This window comes from Mesoplodon densirostris, chromosome 19 (assembly GCF_025265405.1).
Source record: "Mesoplodon densirostris isolate mMesDen1 chromosome 19, mMesDen1 primary haplotype, whole genome shotgun sequence".
Lineage (NCBI taxonomy): Eukaryota > Metazoa > Chordata > Mammalia > Artiodactyla > Ziphiidae > Mesoplodon > Mesoplodon densirostris.
This window is the reverse complement of record NC_082679.1, coordinates 10,416,433-10,432,535: the sequence shown is the minus strand read 5'-3', so window position 1 is coordinate 10,432,535 and position 16,103 is coordinate 10,416,433. Positions and strand designations below refer to the sequence as shown.

The window sequence follows — 16,103 nt, the reverse complement described above, 5'->3', positions numbered from 1 at the left end:
GAGCTTAGGAACTCAGGATCTGTCCCGACTATAGACTCGAATCTCTGCTCTGCCCCTCGCCAATCTTGAACTTTAGAAAGTCGCTGAACCTCTCTGCGTGCCTCAGTTTCCTCGCCTGTCACATGGGGATCCTTATATCGAAGCTTCCTCGCATCAGAACCCACCTCCTCGTGATGCTGCCGTAGTGACGAGTGTCAGCGCAGGCGCGGATGGAGGGGCAGTACCGGAGCCTCGGCGGGAGCCCCGGGAGCGGGCGGGGACCCGGGAGCCCAGTTCTACTTCTTCTCTACTTCTTCCCCGCTGCAAGTCTGAGGAGGGAAGGAGGAGAAGTTCCCCCTTCCCTCCCCTAGGCTTCGGCGGCTGAGTGACGCCCGGATTTCTGACCGGGACCTGCGGCGGCCGCGAGACTGGCAGGGCGAGCGGAGGAGGCGGCGGCGAGCCCAGCATGGCCCGAGCCAGTCCCTTAGCTTGGCCGCCGCTTCTGCTGTCCCTGCTGTCGCTGTTCTGGGCGCCCTCGGAAGCCGGTGAGTGACCCCACGCGCGGTCGAGCGGCCCCTGCTCCCCCTCTCCCTCCCCACCCGCCTGGGCCCGGCCCCCTGGGTTCCCCAAGGTAGAGCGCACCGCCCTTCGCCCTTCGCTTTGTGCTCCCCTCCGCCCCAGGGATGGAGAAACGCCGGGCCAGGGCGGACTCTCCTGACAACTTCCTGGAAAGCCACCGGACCTCGGGAGATTTCTGAAGGGCAGGGCGGGCCAGCCTCCGGGAAAAAATAAGGTGGAAGGCGACTCACGCCCCGGCACCAAACCTCTCGACCCCGCTCGCTACAAGCGGACCCTTCTCCCCAGCCCCCAATAACCCGCTGACAACGACAGGGGATGCTTGATGCGGGGGGAGGGAGAAGCGGCACATAACCCCGTTGCCGTTCGACCCCACACGTCTGACTCTAAGGACATGGCCGTTCATTCATGCATGCATTCATCCCACACACGTTTATTATAGAGTTCCTACTATGGGCAGCCTTCCAAGTTACTGGGGATACAGCACTGATGTCAGATGGCGGTGCGCTCAAAATAGCTTTGGGCATTTAATACATGTGTGAGCTCAGGAAAGTAACCTAAGCTCTCTGTTTCCATAAAATGTGTGTTGGGGACGGGGCAGGGGGTGGAATTCTACCTACCTAGTTTAAGACCGTGTCTTGGGAAGATGCTGAGCTAGGTCAGATGCACTGGAGAAGAACAATAATGATAACGATAATTCACGTGAACAATAACAACACTGAATGCAGGCTCGGGGAAACCAGAGTCTGGCCATGTCCCAAAAGGTCTCAAGCCAGGCTCTGCCCCTCACTTGCTGGTTAGCTTAGGCAAGTAGCTTGAGCCTGCAAGGCTCACGTGCCCCCTCTGACCAATGGGGATGAAAATACAGGTGCTCCCAGTGTGGATCTCATGGGCCCTTGGAGAGGGTTGGAGGAGGCCTCACCTAAGGGAGCAGCCCAGTGCCTGTCACACAGTGGAGCTTGGGCCTGGCTATTACTCAGAGTACGAAGCCAGAGAAAGGCCACTTCATCCAGTTTCATCCTCATAGCGGTCTTGCCATCAAGAGAAGGAGAAGGAGACTCATTTGCCCAGGGCGGTCTTGCCTCGTGGAGGGAGAAAAACCAAAGAAAAGAGGTGAGCCACATCAGGATGTCACTGCTAGAGCCAGGATTTTGGACCCAGGGCATGGAGGATGCAGACAGAAGGCAGACTAGAAGACTTTCTGGAAGGGTGACATGTCATTCTCAGAGAGACAATTTGCTGAAAGCCTGGGTGTTTTCTTTTCACCCATGAAGCCTAAGTCGGCAGCTCATAACCGGAGTTCCCAGAGACTCATCAGAGAAGGAGACTCACTTGCCCAGAGCTGCACAGCATGTCCATGGTGGAGCTGGCATTCGAAGCCAGACTAGCATGCTCACCACTCCACAATCCCCTCGTGTCCAGACCGTGCCCTCCCTCAACACAGCACGCTCCAAGCACCCCAGTCCACTACCTCCCAGCCTCCTCTTCCTCATAACAATAATTATAGTATTCCCCTGTATAGGGTGCTTGGCATATCTAATTCCTTTACATAAATTCCCTCATTTAGTCCTCCCAACACCCTCTTAGGTTATAACCACCCCCATTTTACAGATGAGGAGACTGAGGCTCAGACGAGTGAAACCAGCAGCACAAAGGCCACAGCTAGTGAGTAGCAGGACTGAGAGTCAAAGCACTTAACTCCTTCTCACCTTGTCCCTTATCATTATTAATAAGGACGCACAGCATTGTGTTTCTTGATATCGATAAAAGCCAACACATATTGAGGACCTACTATGTGCAGGGGGCCCTGGGCAGAAAGATTTTCATCTGGAGCCTGGTGGATGAGAGATCAGGAGTCTTAATTGTAGATGGCCCAGGTTCAAATCCACCTCTGCCACTTGTGCTCTGTGTGACCTGGAGCACAAGACTCTGTGCCTTGCTTTCCCTCTCTATAAAGTGGGGCTGACGGTAGTGCCTACCTCAAGGAGCTGTTTAAGGCCTGAATGCTGGGAGATGTGTAAAGTGCTCAGAACAGCCCCTGATGTTTGTAAGCAACCCGTGAATGTTAACTGTTCTTAGTCCCATTTTACAAACTAGGAAAAAGAATCAGAGAGGTTAAGGAAACTGCCGGAAGCCTCACAGCAGAGATCTGAGGGGATCCAAAACACTGGGGCTATGATCACCTCCCTTCTTGTGCTAGGATCCCCTACAAACATTTTCCCAACCTGAGTCCGCACAGAGTAATAGCAGTAATACTTTATTTCATATATTCTAAGACCTAGAGTTTCTTCCCCTTTCCACACCTCTAAATCCAGGATGCTCTAACCACTGAGGATGGGTCGTGCTGTAAATGGCATCTTAAAATTGATGACTCAGGGGTGATGAAACAGTTTGTGGTGGTTGCACACATCGTGAATGTACTTCCTGCCACTGAACTGTATGTTTTAAAATGGTTTAAGTGGCAATTTTAATTTTTTAACCACAATATTGACCACAATTTTAAAAACTGATAATGCTGAGATAGAGGAAATACGGTAAAAACAGCCCGACTGAACGGGAGCGACCCGGTTGCAGACCCAGTCAATCCGCCCTCACCCTCACCCCTGGATCCGGACTGACCCTCCCCACCTCCGTCCCCCCTCCCCACACACACTCCCAACTAAGGGGCTTCAAGGCCCAGGTGAGCGACCTCCCAGGCGCCTCTCCCCATCCAGATCAGGGACACCCAGGTGTGACTCGCCCCGCGTTTCCCCGCAGGGACCAAGACAGTCGGAGTGCTGGCCCCAGCCCAGGTGCGCGGCTTCCTGGGCGACACCACGGAGCTGCCGTGCAAACTGCAGCCGCTGGGGCACAACGTGACGGTGACGCAGGTGACCTGGACTCGGCAGAAGCTGCCGGAGGCCGCCCGCAGCGTGGCGGTCTTCCACCCCACCCAGGGCCCCAGCTTCCCGGAGCCCGGCCGGTTGGAGTTCGTGGCCGCCAGGCCAGGCGTGGAACTGCGAGACGCATCGCTGGCCGTGCGGGGGTTGCGCGCCGAAGATGAAGGCAATTACACCTGCCAGTTCGCCACGTTCCCCAACGGCGACAGGAGCGCCCGAACCTGGCTCCGGGTGCTCGGTGAGCCGGGAGGAGGGGGGCCGAAAGGGAGGGGTGTGGGGCGGGGTAGGGAGGTAAGCGAAGAGAGGGAAGGGCCCGGGAGGGAGGGAGATTCCCTCCCGAGCAGAGATTCCGCGGGGACAAAAGAAGGAGGTCGGGCAATGATGGGGCGGGGATGCAGAAGGGGAGATTAGAGGGGGGAGGGGCTGGAGGACCAAAAGAGAGTACTAGAGATGCTGGGAAGTAAGATCTTGGAGACTGAGGGCCGAGGGGATGGAGGGGATGGAGGGGATGGAGAGGCTGGGGGTGCTGGGGAGTGGGGAGGGGGGGAGTGGCTGGTGCAAGAAAGGGGTGGGGACTGGAAGGGCCCTGGAAAGCGGAAAAGCCGCTGCCAGCTTGGGAACCTCCTTTCCTCATCTGTAAAATAGGCTTAGTAACAACAGTGCTGCCTTCAGAAAGCTGTCCTGAGGGTCCCGGGAGTGTATCCAGGTGAACTGCTTAAAGCAGAGGCCTCTGTGAGCTGGTGATAGGGGGTCAGTTGTTGTTACTCCCTTTGGTGAGGAAGGGAGAGTTGAAATAGACAGACTGGGAGGAGGGGATTCTGATACCCAGTGGGGGGAGCGGGGGGGGGGACACCCTTGGCATTGTCACGGAACCATGTGTTCATTTTTATGAGCACCAGGGAAAATATGACAGGCCCTCCTCTTGGCAGCTGAGTACAAAATCTCTGTGCCTCGCTCGTTTCCTCGTCTGTGAAATGGAGATCCGCTACGAGGATGAATAAGAGCTGACGTTTCTTTTCTGCTTATGTGCCAGGAACTGTCCCGGGCCTTGCACGAATGACTCAGGAAAGATTAAGTGCTTGGAACAGTGCCTGGCACACAGTACCCAACCAAAGGCAACTGTCGTCATTTCAGAAAACTTGGGACTTCAGGTCTTATGATTTAGGATGAGGGTAAAACAGAACCAATGAGTCAAATTAAAGAGAAATCTTCAGTAACAAGAACACAGGTACTGAGGCGAAAGGAACCAAGTGAAACCCCAGGTCCTGGAATCACCAGAATGATTAAGAAATGGTCAAGGTAGTTTTGGAGTCAGACAGATCTTGTGGGGGAGGTCCAGCTCTGTCGCTGACACCCGTGTAACCTTGAGCCAGTCACTTTCCCTCTGAACCTCCAGGGCACGGCTCATCCCTCCCTCTCCTCCATGAAGCCCTCCGTAACCCCGCCCCCCAGATTCAGGCACCCCTTCTGGGCTCCCCCATCCCAGCCTTGCCCACTCTGAGTCATCACTGCCTCGGGAAGTCTGTCTTCCCCTTGGACAGTCCACCCCATGAAGGCAGGGGTGGGGTTGTCTCCGTCGTTGCTGGGTCCTCAACACTGCCCATCACAGAGCCAGGCAATGTGTTCAATTACCAATAATAATAACATATACTGAGCACTTATTACACGCCAAGTACCATTTTAAGAGCTTTACCTGCAAATTCTCATCACCGGTGATCCTCTCATTATACCCAGTTGACAGACAAGGAAACTGAGGCACGGACTTGCCCAAGGCCACCCTACTGCTCAGGGGCAGAGCTGGGATTTGAACCTGGCCACATCCTGTCCCCTCAATGAGCCGCCCTCCTCTGCTGCTGAGATGTTGGTTGAATGACTGTAGGTGAGGAGTGACCCGTCCCTTTTGCTTCTTTCCGCCAGCCCAGCCCCAGAACAAGGCTGAGACCCAGGAGATCCCGCTCAGCCAGCTCAGCCTGGAGCCTGTGCCCGTGGCCCACTGCATCTCCATGGGGGGTCGCCCGCCCGCCCGCATCTCCTGGTCCCCGCCCCTGGACAAGATGGCCAATACAAGCCAGGTGCCAGGGCCCCTGCCCGGCACTGTCACCGTCATCAGTCTCTTAACCTTAATGCCTTCCAGCCATATGGATGGCAAGAACGTCACTTGCAGAGTGCAACACGAGAGCTTCGAGGAGCAGGTGGTGCTGCCCGTGACCCTCACCGTGCCCTGTGAGTGGACCCAAGTGTGAGCAAGGACAGGAGGGGCTGCCAGACTGTCTCCACCCTCCCCCACCATTGTCTACACTGACCCCCCCACACACCCAGGCCACTTCCAACATCACCCCCATCATCCTCACTGGCTTCCCTGATTACTGCCTACCCCCGTCTGCACATCGTCTACACCGGCTCCCCTGGGCCACGAACAGCACTGTCCTTCATTGTCTATACCCGCTTTTTTTTTTTTTTTCTTTTGGCTGCACCACGTGGCATGTGGGATCTTGGTTCTCCAACCAGGGATTGAACCCATGCCCCCTACAGTGGAAGCACAGAGTCTTAACCACTGGACCGCCAGGAAAGGCCTATACCAGCTTCTTAGGCCACAGTCCACACTGCTCCCTGATTGTCTACCCTGGCCACTGCCTACACTGACGCCCCGTATGGGCTCCTTTGAGCCCAATCTACACACAGTGCCTACACCTGCTTCCCTGGGCAACTGTCCACACTGACCTTGTGCACACTGCTACACCACTTCCCCACCATCTACACCAACTCCGTTGTCCGTTTTCTACCCTGCCTTATCAACCATCTACACTGGCTCCTCTGGGCCCCAGACAGCGCTGCCCTCACTGTCTACACCAGTGGGGAGTTGGCACTGTTCCCTGTGTTGTCTAGAGAGGCGCCCGTGACCACTGCTGCACTGAAACCCTGCATTTTCTACACGGGTTCTCCCAGGCACACTCTCACACCGACCCACAACATTGTCTACAATGGATCCCCAGGAGAGAGGTCTACACTGGCTCCAGTGTAGGCTATACTTCTCTCTAGCCCACTGTTGTCTACACTGGCTCGTCTACGGGCTGTGTCCTCCCATCACTGTCTATACCAAATACTCCCTCCCCAGTAGGTGCCGTACTGATTCCCTCAGCACCCCCCCCACCTCACACACAAACACCCTGTCTCACTGGCCTTCCCTCTGGGGACTTTGAAAATCTCCCCTGTCGATCACATTTGAGTTGGATAAGCAGCAGGCTGAAACAGGGTCATCCGGGATTCTTTCCTGCGGGACTTATCAGAGCCTTGAATACATTCCTGTGTATTATGAGCGGCCAGGAAGCCTCTTCTCACAGGACAGCCCAGGCACACCAGGATCTGGCTTTACCTAGGAAAACCAATAGAGAGAAGCAGGTCCTGAGAAGCCCTCTCTGTGCCCCACCTCCTGGCACCCTGCTGAGGACTCCCAGACTTCTGTTCTCAGAGCCGGGGGGTAGAACCCATCGCCCCAGACCCCTCGGAGGCCTCTGCACTTTGAGCTGTTCCCCAAAACCCACAAAGGCCCTTTTCCCGTTGTGACATGAATCCCAATTATCTTTAGGCCCCTCTGAAGGTTCTCTGTCTCTGAGCCTGTGTATCTATTTCCTCCAGACCCCCCCGAGGTCTCCATATCCGGCTATGATGGCAACTGGTACATCGGCCGTAGTGAGGCCTCCCTGCACTGTGACGTCCGCAGCAAACCAGAGCCCACAGGTTATAACTGGAACACGTGAGTTCCTGGGTCAGAGGGAGGAGGGGCTGGGAACCCAGCCACCTGGGTCCTGAGAGATGAGGGGGTTGGGGACGACTCCTGGGTCTGAGGGAGGAAGGGTGTAGGCAGGAAAGTAAAAAGAGAGCAAGCAGTCAACTGTAGGCTCCCAGGAAAATGTCTGTCTTGCATGCGCGGAGTTTATGAGGTGCTTTAGTCCAACTGTGCTGACACGCCTGCTCTTTATGGCGTGCCTGCTGTACTTAGCTTGAACCCACATGATCCCCACACTCCAGGCACAGTCTGCACTATGGCCAGGCCTGGATTAAAGATTAAGTGGGCCGCAGGAGCTGCCACCATCTGCCCGGGCACACAGCCATGGGGCACAGAGGTGAGCCTCCCATCGGCGTCTCGCTCCCAACCTGATCCCCTTAACCTCTGGGCTGTGCTACCTCCCCAGCCATCACGTGTTACCTGCCCAGTCACCTCTCACAGAGCAAATCCTGTCCCGTTCCCGTTCTCCTGACTGAGGGGCAGAGTACTGAGAAAATCTCCAATTCATCCCGAGGCCGGGGTTCCAAGTGGGGGGAGATGAAGGCAAAGGGGTCAACTGTTTTATGTAATTTTTTTTAACTTATTTATTTGCTCACTCCGGGTCTTAGTTGCGGCACACGGGCTCCTTAGTTGCAGCATGTGAACTCTTAGTTGCGGCATGTGGGATCTAGTTCCCCAACCAGGGATCGAAACCGGGCCCCCTGCACTGGGAGTGCAGAGTCTTATCCAATGCACCATCAAGGAAGTCCCATGTTTTATGTAATTTTTGTTGGGCCTTTTTTTCTTATTTCAAAAATAACTTAGCATTATAGAAACTTTAGACAATATAGTTATGAGTAAAAAGAAGAAAACAGCACCTGTAGTCATGTACCCAATCACCTCCAGAACACCTCCACTGTTACCCTTTGTTATATATCCTTCCCGTCTTTTTTTCCAATATTTCTAAACAAAAACTGTGCTGTATGTACAATTTAAATTTTTTTCCTGTACTTCATGAACACCTCTCCATGTCAAGGCACATAGATCTATTTTCCCTCAACACTTTATGAGGAAAATTTTCACACATACAGAAAAGTTGTAAGAATTTTCCAGTGAACACTCAAAAACCCCACCACATGGATTCTCCCTCTGATATTTTCATGTACTTCTTTATCACATTCCTGCCCATCAGTCCATTCCTGTCTCCATCTAGCCAACAGTCCTTATCTTTTATGCATTTCAAAATACCCACAGCCCCCTTCTTCATGGTGCTGGGATTCCGTCATAGATGAGCCCTTCAGTGATTTAACCAATCCCAAATGGGGATACGGAGGTGCTCTCCTGTTTTCAACTATGCAAATGCCATGGTGGTGAGCATCCCCCTCTGTCCATCTCTGTGGACAGCCACAGTCGTGTCTCAACGGTTGGCCAGAGGAACTGCCGATCAAAGGTTTTCAATTGGTATTGATGGCTGGCCGTTACCTTCCTGCCCCAAAGCGCCATGATTCAGGCTCACAAGCCACACAGCCGGGTTTCCATGCCAGCTCTGCAGCCCAAATCCATGCCTGCATCTCCTCCATCCATTAAACCAGTGTTTCTTGACTGCTTACTCTGTGTGCCAGATGCTGCTGACCCACAAACCTTGGTAAATAAAATAGACCAAATTCCCTCCCCTCTCAGAGCTCCCATTCTGATGGGGGAGAGAAACAATTAAACAAGATAACATGGGAATTCCCTGGTGGTCTAGTGGTTTGGATTCTGCACTTTCACTGCAGGGGCCCGGGGTTCAATCCCTGGTCGGGGAACTAAGATCCCACAAACCGCAGGGCGTGGCCAAGATAAAATATTTTTTTTTAATTTTAAAAAGTAAACAAGATAACGTTGTCAAGAACAGAGTGTGTCAGGTGGTGATAAATGCCATGGAAAAGATAAAGCAGAGGAGGAGGGTGAGAAGGGGGTCACTGCAGTTGAAAGAGGGTGGCCAAGGAAGGCGTCACAAAGGTGACGTCTGAACAGAGGCCTGAAGGAGGTGAGGGTGGGCGGTGTGGGTACCGATGGGAAGGGCATTCAGGCATAGGGAACAGCATATGCGAAGACCCTGAGGTGGGAACATAACTGGAGTGTTCGAGGATCAAGAGATAGGCCACCATGGATACAGAGGCGAGAGCAAAGGGGTCAGTGGCATCAGGGAGCCAGCCTGTGAGGAACCTGTGCCCGTGCTAAGGACTTTTCCTTTACTGGAGGGCTCTGGACAGAGGAGGGACTTGGGCTGGCTTAGTTCTTTTTTTTGTTTTTTTTTTTCGCGGTACGCGGGCCTCTCACTGCTGTGGACTCTCCCGTTGAGGAGCACAGGCTCCGGACGTGCAGGCTCAGCAGCCATGGCTCACGGGCCTAGCTGCTCTACGGCATGTGGGATCTTCCCGGACCAGGGCACGAACCCGCGTCCCCTCCATCGGCAGGCGGACTCTCAACCACTGCGCCACCAGGGAAGCCCAGTTCTTTTTTTATATATATAATTTTTTTAAATTTTATTTATTTTATTTATGTTTGGCTGCATTGGGTCTTCGTTGGTGCGCATGGGCTTTCTCTACTTGCGGTGAGCGGGGGCTACTCTTAGTTGCGGTGCTCGGGCTTCTTTGAACCCGGGTCCCTTGCACCGGCAGGCGGATTCTTAACCACTGCGCCACCAGGGAAGTCCCCGAGCTGACTTAGTTCTAACAAGGTCTCTCAGATGCTGAGTGGGGGCCAGAGCGGGGTGGGAGTGGGGGTGGAAATAGGGAGCCCAGTGAGAAGGTTCCCCCAGGCGTAGGGGGAACAGACCAGGGTGGTGGCCGTGGTCCTTTGCTCTCGCCTCTATATCCACAGTGGCCTCCTTGTAGATCCTCAAACACTACAGTTATGCTGTCACCTCAGGGTCTTCACATATGCTGTTCCCTATGCCTGGAATGCTCTTCCCATCGGTACCCACACGGCTCACCCTCACCTCCTTCGGGCCTCTGCTCAGGCCCTGAGGAGCCGTCAGACTCAGGCTAGATTTTGAAGGTGGGGCAGACAGGATCTGCCGACTGGCTGGATGGGAGTGTGAGAGGCAGAGCTGGGGGAACTCCAGGCTTGCTCTCAACCTGTACTGTAGACGGCGTGAGGGTTTCTGTATCCCTGGCATACAGTGAGTGCCCCATCACCTGTTATTTTAGGCCTCCAACCGAGGCCACTTCCGCACCCATCTGTCTCTCCTAGGACCATGGGACCCCTGCCACCCTCTGCTGTGGCCCAGGGCGCCCAGCTCCTGATCCATACTGTGGACGAGTCCATCAACACGACTTTCATCTGCCTTGTCACCAACGCCCTAGGGGCTGGCCAGGCAGAAGTGACCGTCCTGGTCACAGGTAAGAAGCCCCCTGGGTGGGGAGAACAGAAAGATCAAAAGAAGAAATCGCAGTAGGATTCCCTCTGAAGGAGGAGTTTAGAGGTGATCCCTGGTTAAATGAGTCCCTCAGCCACAAGAATGCTTTCTAGCTCCCATCCTTCCCCTAAGCCCCCTCATGGAAGTTTCAACAGCATCAGCTTTACTCTCTGTTAACTCAGCATCTGTACCATTGGAACCATTGTACAGCCACCTGGACACAGCCCCTCTGCAAACCCAGGCTGGGGTAGTTGTGTGATGCCTTTTCCCAATGGACTCAAGAAGGCCTTTCCAAGTGTATTAGAGAGAACTCTATCATTTGCAGTTGATAGAAGCACAACTCAAAACAGTCCAAGCAAAAATGGGACTTTATTGGAAAGGCACCTTCAGGTATGGTTAGATCCAGGTGCTCCAACTGTGTAACCCAGGAACTTTTCTTGACCTCTCTTGTCTCTGCTTTTCTCGACCTCTCTTGTCTCTGCTTTTCTCTATGCTGGCTTTATTCCCTGGCAGGAAGGTAAGATGGTCCTCAGCAGCCATAGGCTCACAGCCCACCAGTTTAGAAATCCCAAGGGAAAGAACACACCACTTTCAATAATCTAGCCAAAATCCCAGGGCTGGCTCTCATTGGCTCAACTTAAGTCACAGACCACCCCCACCCCCATGAACCAATCACAGTAGCCAGGGAGAATGGAATGCTCTGATTGGCCAGGCCCAGGTCCCATCCTAGGAACCAGAGGGTGGGGTCAAGTCCACCTAAACCATATAGACTGAGGGAAGCAGAGTGGTAGCTTCCTTAAAAAACGAAGGGTAATATTGTGGGGGCAGGTAAAAAGCCGGAAGTCTCTCATCTTAAATCTGTGCTTCCTTCTCTTCCTGCAGAACTTCCCAGGGAGCCGTCACATTCGGGCTTGTCCTCTGAGATCATTATCATCCTGACTTTCACTATCATCCTGGTTGGTCTATTCCTGCTGGGGCTCCTGATTTATTTCTGGAAACACAGAAACTCCCGTGAGTCTCCTCTTTTTTGCAACATCCCCCACCTGTCTGCCATAAACGAACATCACCACAGCCAACATAATTGAGCACCTACTATGTGCCAGGCTCTGCACTAAGCCTTCCACATGGCAGCCTCTCACTGAATCCTCACCCCAATACCATGAGGTTCCCTCATTTGACAGACGAGGACACTGAGACCAGGGAGTCTGATTCACTCGATCAGTGATTCATTTTACAAAGTGGGAGCAGCTCCTGTAGGTCCTCGAAGGCCACAGTAAGGATTTGGCTTTTAATCCAGGTGACGCAGGAGCTCCTTCCAGATGGATGGAGGGTGGAATAACATTTAACCCCCACCCCAGCTTTCTTCCCTCTGTCTTGCTCACGACTGGCTCCCTCCCTGCTCTCATGGAAAGGAGAGGGGTGGCAGGAACTGGTGCCCCGATCCCGAGCTCTAAAAGGATCTGATGTTCTCTCACCTCAAGGGCTTTGCAAGCCTGTTCTCCTGCCTGGGGCAGCATCCCCACAGCTCCCTCTGGCAAAGCCCTGCGGCTAATTCTGTAATCAAAAGAGCTACATTTTGCTGAGCACTTTCTCCATGCCAGGCACTTTCTGCGCACAACCCCCTTGAATGCTCACAACCACCCTGCAAAGAGAGTCCCGTGATGAGCCCATTTTACAGATGAGGAAATGTTTGCTCAGAGAGGTGACGTCACCTGTCAGCTGGCACACAGCTGGAAAGTCAAGAGTAGAAGGCAGTTCTGTTGGCTACAAAGCTTTGTTCCTTCAACCACTAAACAAAATGGCCTCCTCACATCCCAGCGGGAGGCCCCCTCCTCCAGGAAGCCCTCCCTGATCTTTCCCGAAATGAGCCAAGCACCTGCTCTGGGCTCCCCCACCCCAGCCTTGCCCACTCAGGGACATCACTGTGTGGGGACTTGTCTGTCTCTCCAGTGGACTGGGAGCCCCAAGAGGGCAGAGCTAGGAGTGTCATGGTCATGGCTGTGTCCTCAGCACCACCTACCACAGGGTCGGGCACAAAAGAGGCATCCGAGTAAGTGTTTGCTGAATGCATGACGTCCAGAGCCAGACTGCCTGTATCTGAGCCCACACTCTACCGCTTCATTGCATCACCATGGGCAAATGCCTTACTCTCTCTGACTCAGTTTCCTCCTCTGTGAAATGGGAGTGACTGTACCTTATAATATAGGTACAGTACTTAGTGCAGCATTTGGCACCCTGTAAGCCACACACTGGGTGTATATATAAGCTATGATTATTATCACTATTACTAATATGCCTATTGTTATTACCATAGGCACCATGAGAAGAGGGATTTTTGTCTGTTTTGCTCACCACACCCATATCCCCGGCACCTAGAATGCACCTGGCACAAAGTAGACATTTTCTATTTGCTGAATAAATCCCTGTTTGATGGTTGAGGAAACTGAGGCACAGAGAGGTTAAGTCAATTACCCATGGTCACACAGCTGCTAAAGGACAGAGCTGGGATTTGAACCCTTCCATCTGGTTCCAGAGCCTGCGCTCAGTCAATATTTATGGATACTTAATAACTGAATGAATAACTAGATGAAGCCTATACCCCAGTTGTGTTTTATACATGTAGAAACCATTTTGGGAAGCAATTCCCCCACATCAATAGCAGAGCCAGGACTTAGAATTCAGGGGGCCTGGTCACCCACACGTGCCTTCTTCCCATACCTTCCAGCATTGTCATTCACTTCTGACCACTTCTCCTCCTGTCTCCTCAGGTTGGAACCAGCACAGCTCGTCTGCTAATGGGGTAGGTGTGGTGTTGGAGCTGAGGAGGGTATGGGGGAATTCTGCATGAACCACAGATTAATCACTGTGGGCTTTCCCAAGGAGGGGCCAGGCCTCTCTGGGCACCTGAAGCACTTAACCAAAAGCCAGCACGGCCTCAGGAGTCAGGTCCTGGATCTTTTCTTCAAAGGCCTCAAGCATCAGTTCCCAAACCCTTCCTGCTGGGCAGAATCCCCTGTAAGGTTTGCTGAAACGCAGGTTCCAGGAACTCCTTGGCGGTCACACAGTGTGGCTGGCTGACTGGCATGCATGCATAAATAAATACATACATACATACATACTGCAGGTTCCTGGGCTCCACCCCCTGAGAGTGGTCTGGTGGGTCTGTGCTGGCACCTGGGGACCTGAATTTTCATAGGCACCCCGTCCCTCCCCTCCCTACTCATGACCACACCTGGAGAAGTGCTGCCCTGGCTTCCAGGGGCCAGGAGAGGAGCAGGCCTGCAGCTCTTTGCATGCTGGGCTTCAGCAGGAAGAATTGTTTTGGAAGGGCCTGAGGCTAAAGTTTGTGTATTCCCCCTTCCAGAATGTCATCTATTCAGCTGTTGGCTGTAATGCCAGCTCTCCCCAGGGTCCAGAGGCAGAGGGCACGAGGTGACAGCATCGGGCCTGACCAGAGGGAGTCCTCACTGGAGCTGGTGAGGCGGTGGGCCCCGCAGCTGGACACCCGCCCCACCTCAACGGATGACGTCTCCCTCCAAAGAGACTGGCCACCCTTCCCCTGCCAGACCTCAAGAATGTCCCCTCTGCCTCACAACACAGTGGGCGGGTGCAAGTTCAGGCGTCCTCAAGACCAACCCTCAGGTTGAATCACTCAGTATAAGGGGTCACAGAACTCAGGAAAGCTGTTTACACACGGTTACGGTTTACTACACTGCACGTGTGAGAGGGAACTGTCTGTTGGAAAAAATACCTTCGGGAGATAGAGACCTTGGGCCAGAATGCAGGGCATGAGCCACTCTGCAAGAGAAAGTGAGAAGGTTTGGGGCTTCTCTCTAGGCAGATGGGAGAATGCAGAACAGAGAAGGATGGGAAAGAGATGCGACCCAGCAGCATGGGAGTGGTAAGGGGGTGACAAGGCCAGTGGGGCTCCACAGCGTCAGGGACACAAAGGGAGACTGGTTGCCTTGCTGCCACATAAACCCCTTGTCCATCCCCAGCCCCCAAACACCTCATTAAAGTTTATTTATTACACCTCGAGTGGCTGTGTGTGAGGGGATCTTTCGTGGGAATTGAGGAGGGACAGAGTTTTGCATGGACCGTCACCATGCGAGACAGAACCGAAGGCGTGGAGGGAAGACCCTGAATCAAGAGGGCCACGAGGACACGAAGCCCCAGGGTTCTCAGACACCAGGGGGAAAGCATGTCTTACTTCTCTCTCTTTTCAATTCTTTTAACTACAAAATACAGGCAGACCTCGGAGATATCGCGGGCTCAGTTCCAGACTATCGCAGTAAAGCAAGTCACGCGGATTTTTTGGTTTCCCAGTGCGTATAAAAGTTATGATGGGAATTCCCTGATGGTCTAGCGGTTAGGATTCAGCGCTTTCACTGCCATGGCCCGGGTTCAATCCCTGGTCAGGGAACTGAGATCCCACAAGCCATGCGGCACAGCTAAACAGAAAAAAAAAAAAAGTTATGTTTACAGTATACTGTAGTCTATTAAGTGCAATAGCATCATGTCTAAAAACAATGTACACATCTTAGTTTTAAAATGCTTTATGGCTAAAAAATGCTGACCATCATCTGAGCCTTCAATAAGTCGTAATCTTTTCGCAACAGTAACACCAAAGATCACTGATGACCATACAGATGTAATAATGAAAAAGTTTGAAATATTGTGAGAATTACCAAAATATGACACAGACACAAAGTGAGCAAATGCTATTGGAAAAATGGCACAGAGAGACTTGCTCGACATGGGGTTGCCACAAACCTTCAATCTGTAAAAAATGCAGTATCTGCAAAGTGCAATAAGGCAAAGAGCAATAAAATGAAGTGGGCCTGTACATAAAACCCCCAAATCACAAGTTATAAAAAGATAGCAGGGGTCCACTTTGAGTTAATTTGCACACAAGGTATACAGTAAGGGTCCAGCTTCATTCTTTTGCACGTGGATCTTCAGTTTTGCGCATCTGAATGTAATGAATGCCACTCAACTGTACACTTCAAAATGGTGAAAATGGCAAATTTTTGTCATCTCTGTTACCCCAACTTTTAAAAATTAATAATGTAATATATCCAAAAACCATTGAACTGTACCCTTTAGGCAGGGGAATTGTATTACCACAAACTTGGTGGCTTGAAAAAACACAAAATTATTTGTTTACAGTTCTGGAGGCCAGAATTCTGAAGTGAGTCTCAGGGGGCTGAGATCAAGGTGTCAGCAGGGCTGGTTCCTTCTGGAGGCTCCAGGGGAGAGGCCCTTTCCTTGCCTTTCCGGCTTCTAGAGGCGGCCGGCCTTCCCTGGCTTATGGCCCTGCATCACATCACTATTTCTCTCGCTGCTACATCATCACATGGCCCTCTTCCTTCTTTGACCTTCCTGCCTCCCTCTTTCCCCTATGAGGACCCTGTGATGACATTTAGGGCCCACCTGGACAATCCAAGATTAACTCCCCACCTCAAGGTCCCTAACTTAATCACATCTGCAAAGTACCTTT

At 52.7% G+C, this 16,103-nt stretch overlaps 1 protein-coding gene across 2 annotated transcripts; it reads left to right on the top strand.

The window, feature by feature from the left end:
* Positions 1 to 201: 201 nt before the first annotated feature.
* PVR (PVR cell adhesion molecule) lies at positions 202 to 14,641 on the top strand. Of its 2 annotated transcripts, XM_060083603.1 has the most exons (8): positions 202 to 524; positions 3,313 to 3,672; positions 5,352 to 5,657; positions 7,071 to 7,188; positions 10,438 to 10,586; positions 11,486 to 11,614; positions 13,372 to 13,403; positions 13,968 to 14,641. In XM_060083603.1, exons 1-8 carry the CDS (start codon positions 446 to 448, stop codon positions 14,037 to 14,039), a joined length of 1,245 nt encoding a protein of 414 aa, XP_059939586.1. In that variant the 5' UTR covers positions 202 to 445; the 3' UTR covers positions 14,040 to 14,641. The 2 variants fall into 2 exon arrangements, with proteins under 2 accessions (XP_059939586.1, XP_059939587.1); XM_060083604.1 differs by lacking the exon at positions 11,486 to 11,614.
* Positions 14,642 to 16,103: the final 1,462 nt, after the last annotated feature.

Coding starts and splice junctions, on each gene's coding strand:
- PVR (XM_060083603.1), top strand. CDS start 446: ATGGCCCGAGCCAGTCCCTTAGCTTGGCCGCCGCTTCTGCTGTCCCTG. Junction 5,658..7,070: donor CGTGACCCTCACCGTGCCCT/GTGAGTGGACCC, acceptor TATTTCCTCCAG/ACCCCCCCGAGGTCTCCATA. Junction 10,587..11,485: donor AGTGACCGTCCTGGTCACAG/GTAAGAAGCCCC, acceptor CTCTTCCTGCAG/AACTTCCCAGGGAGCCGTCA.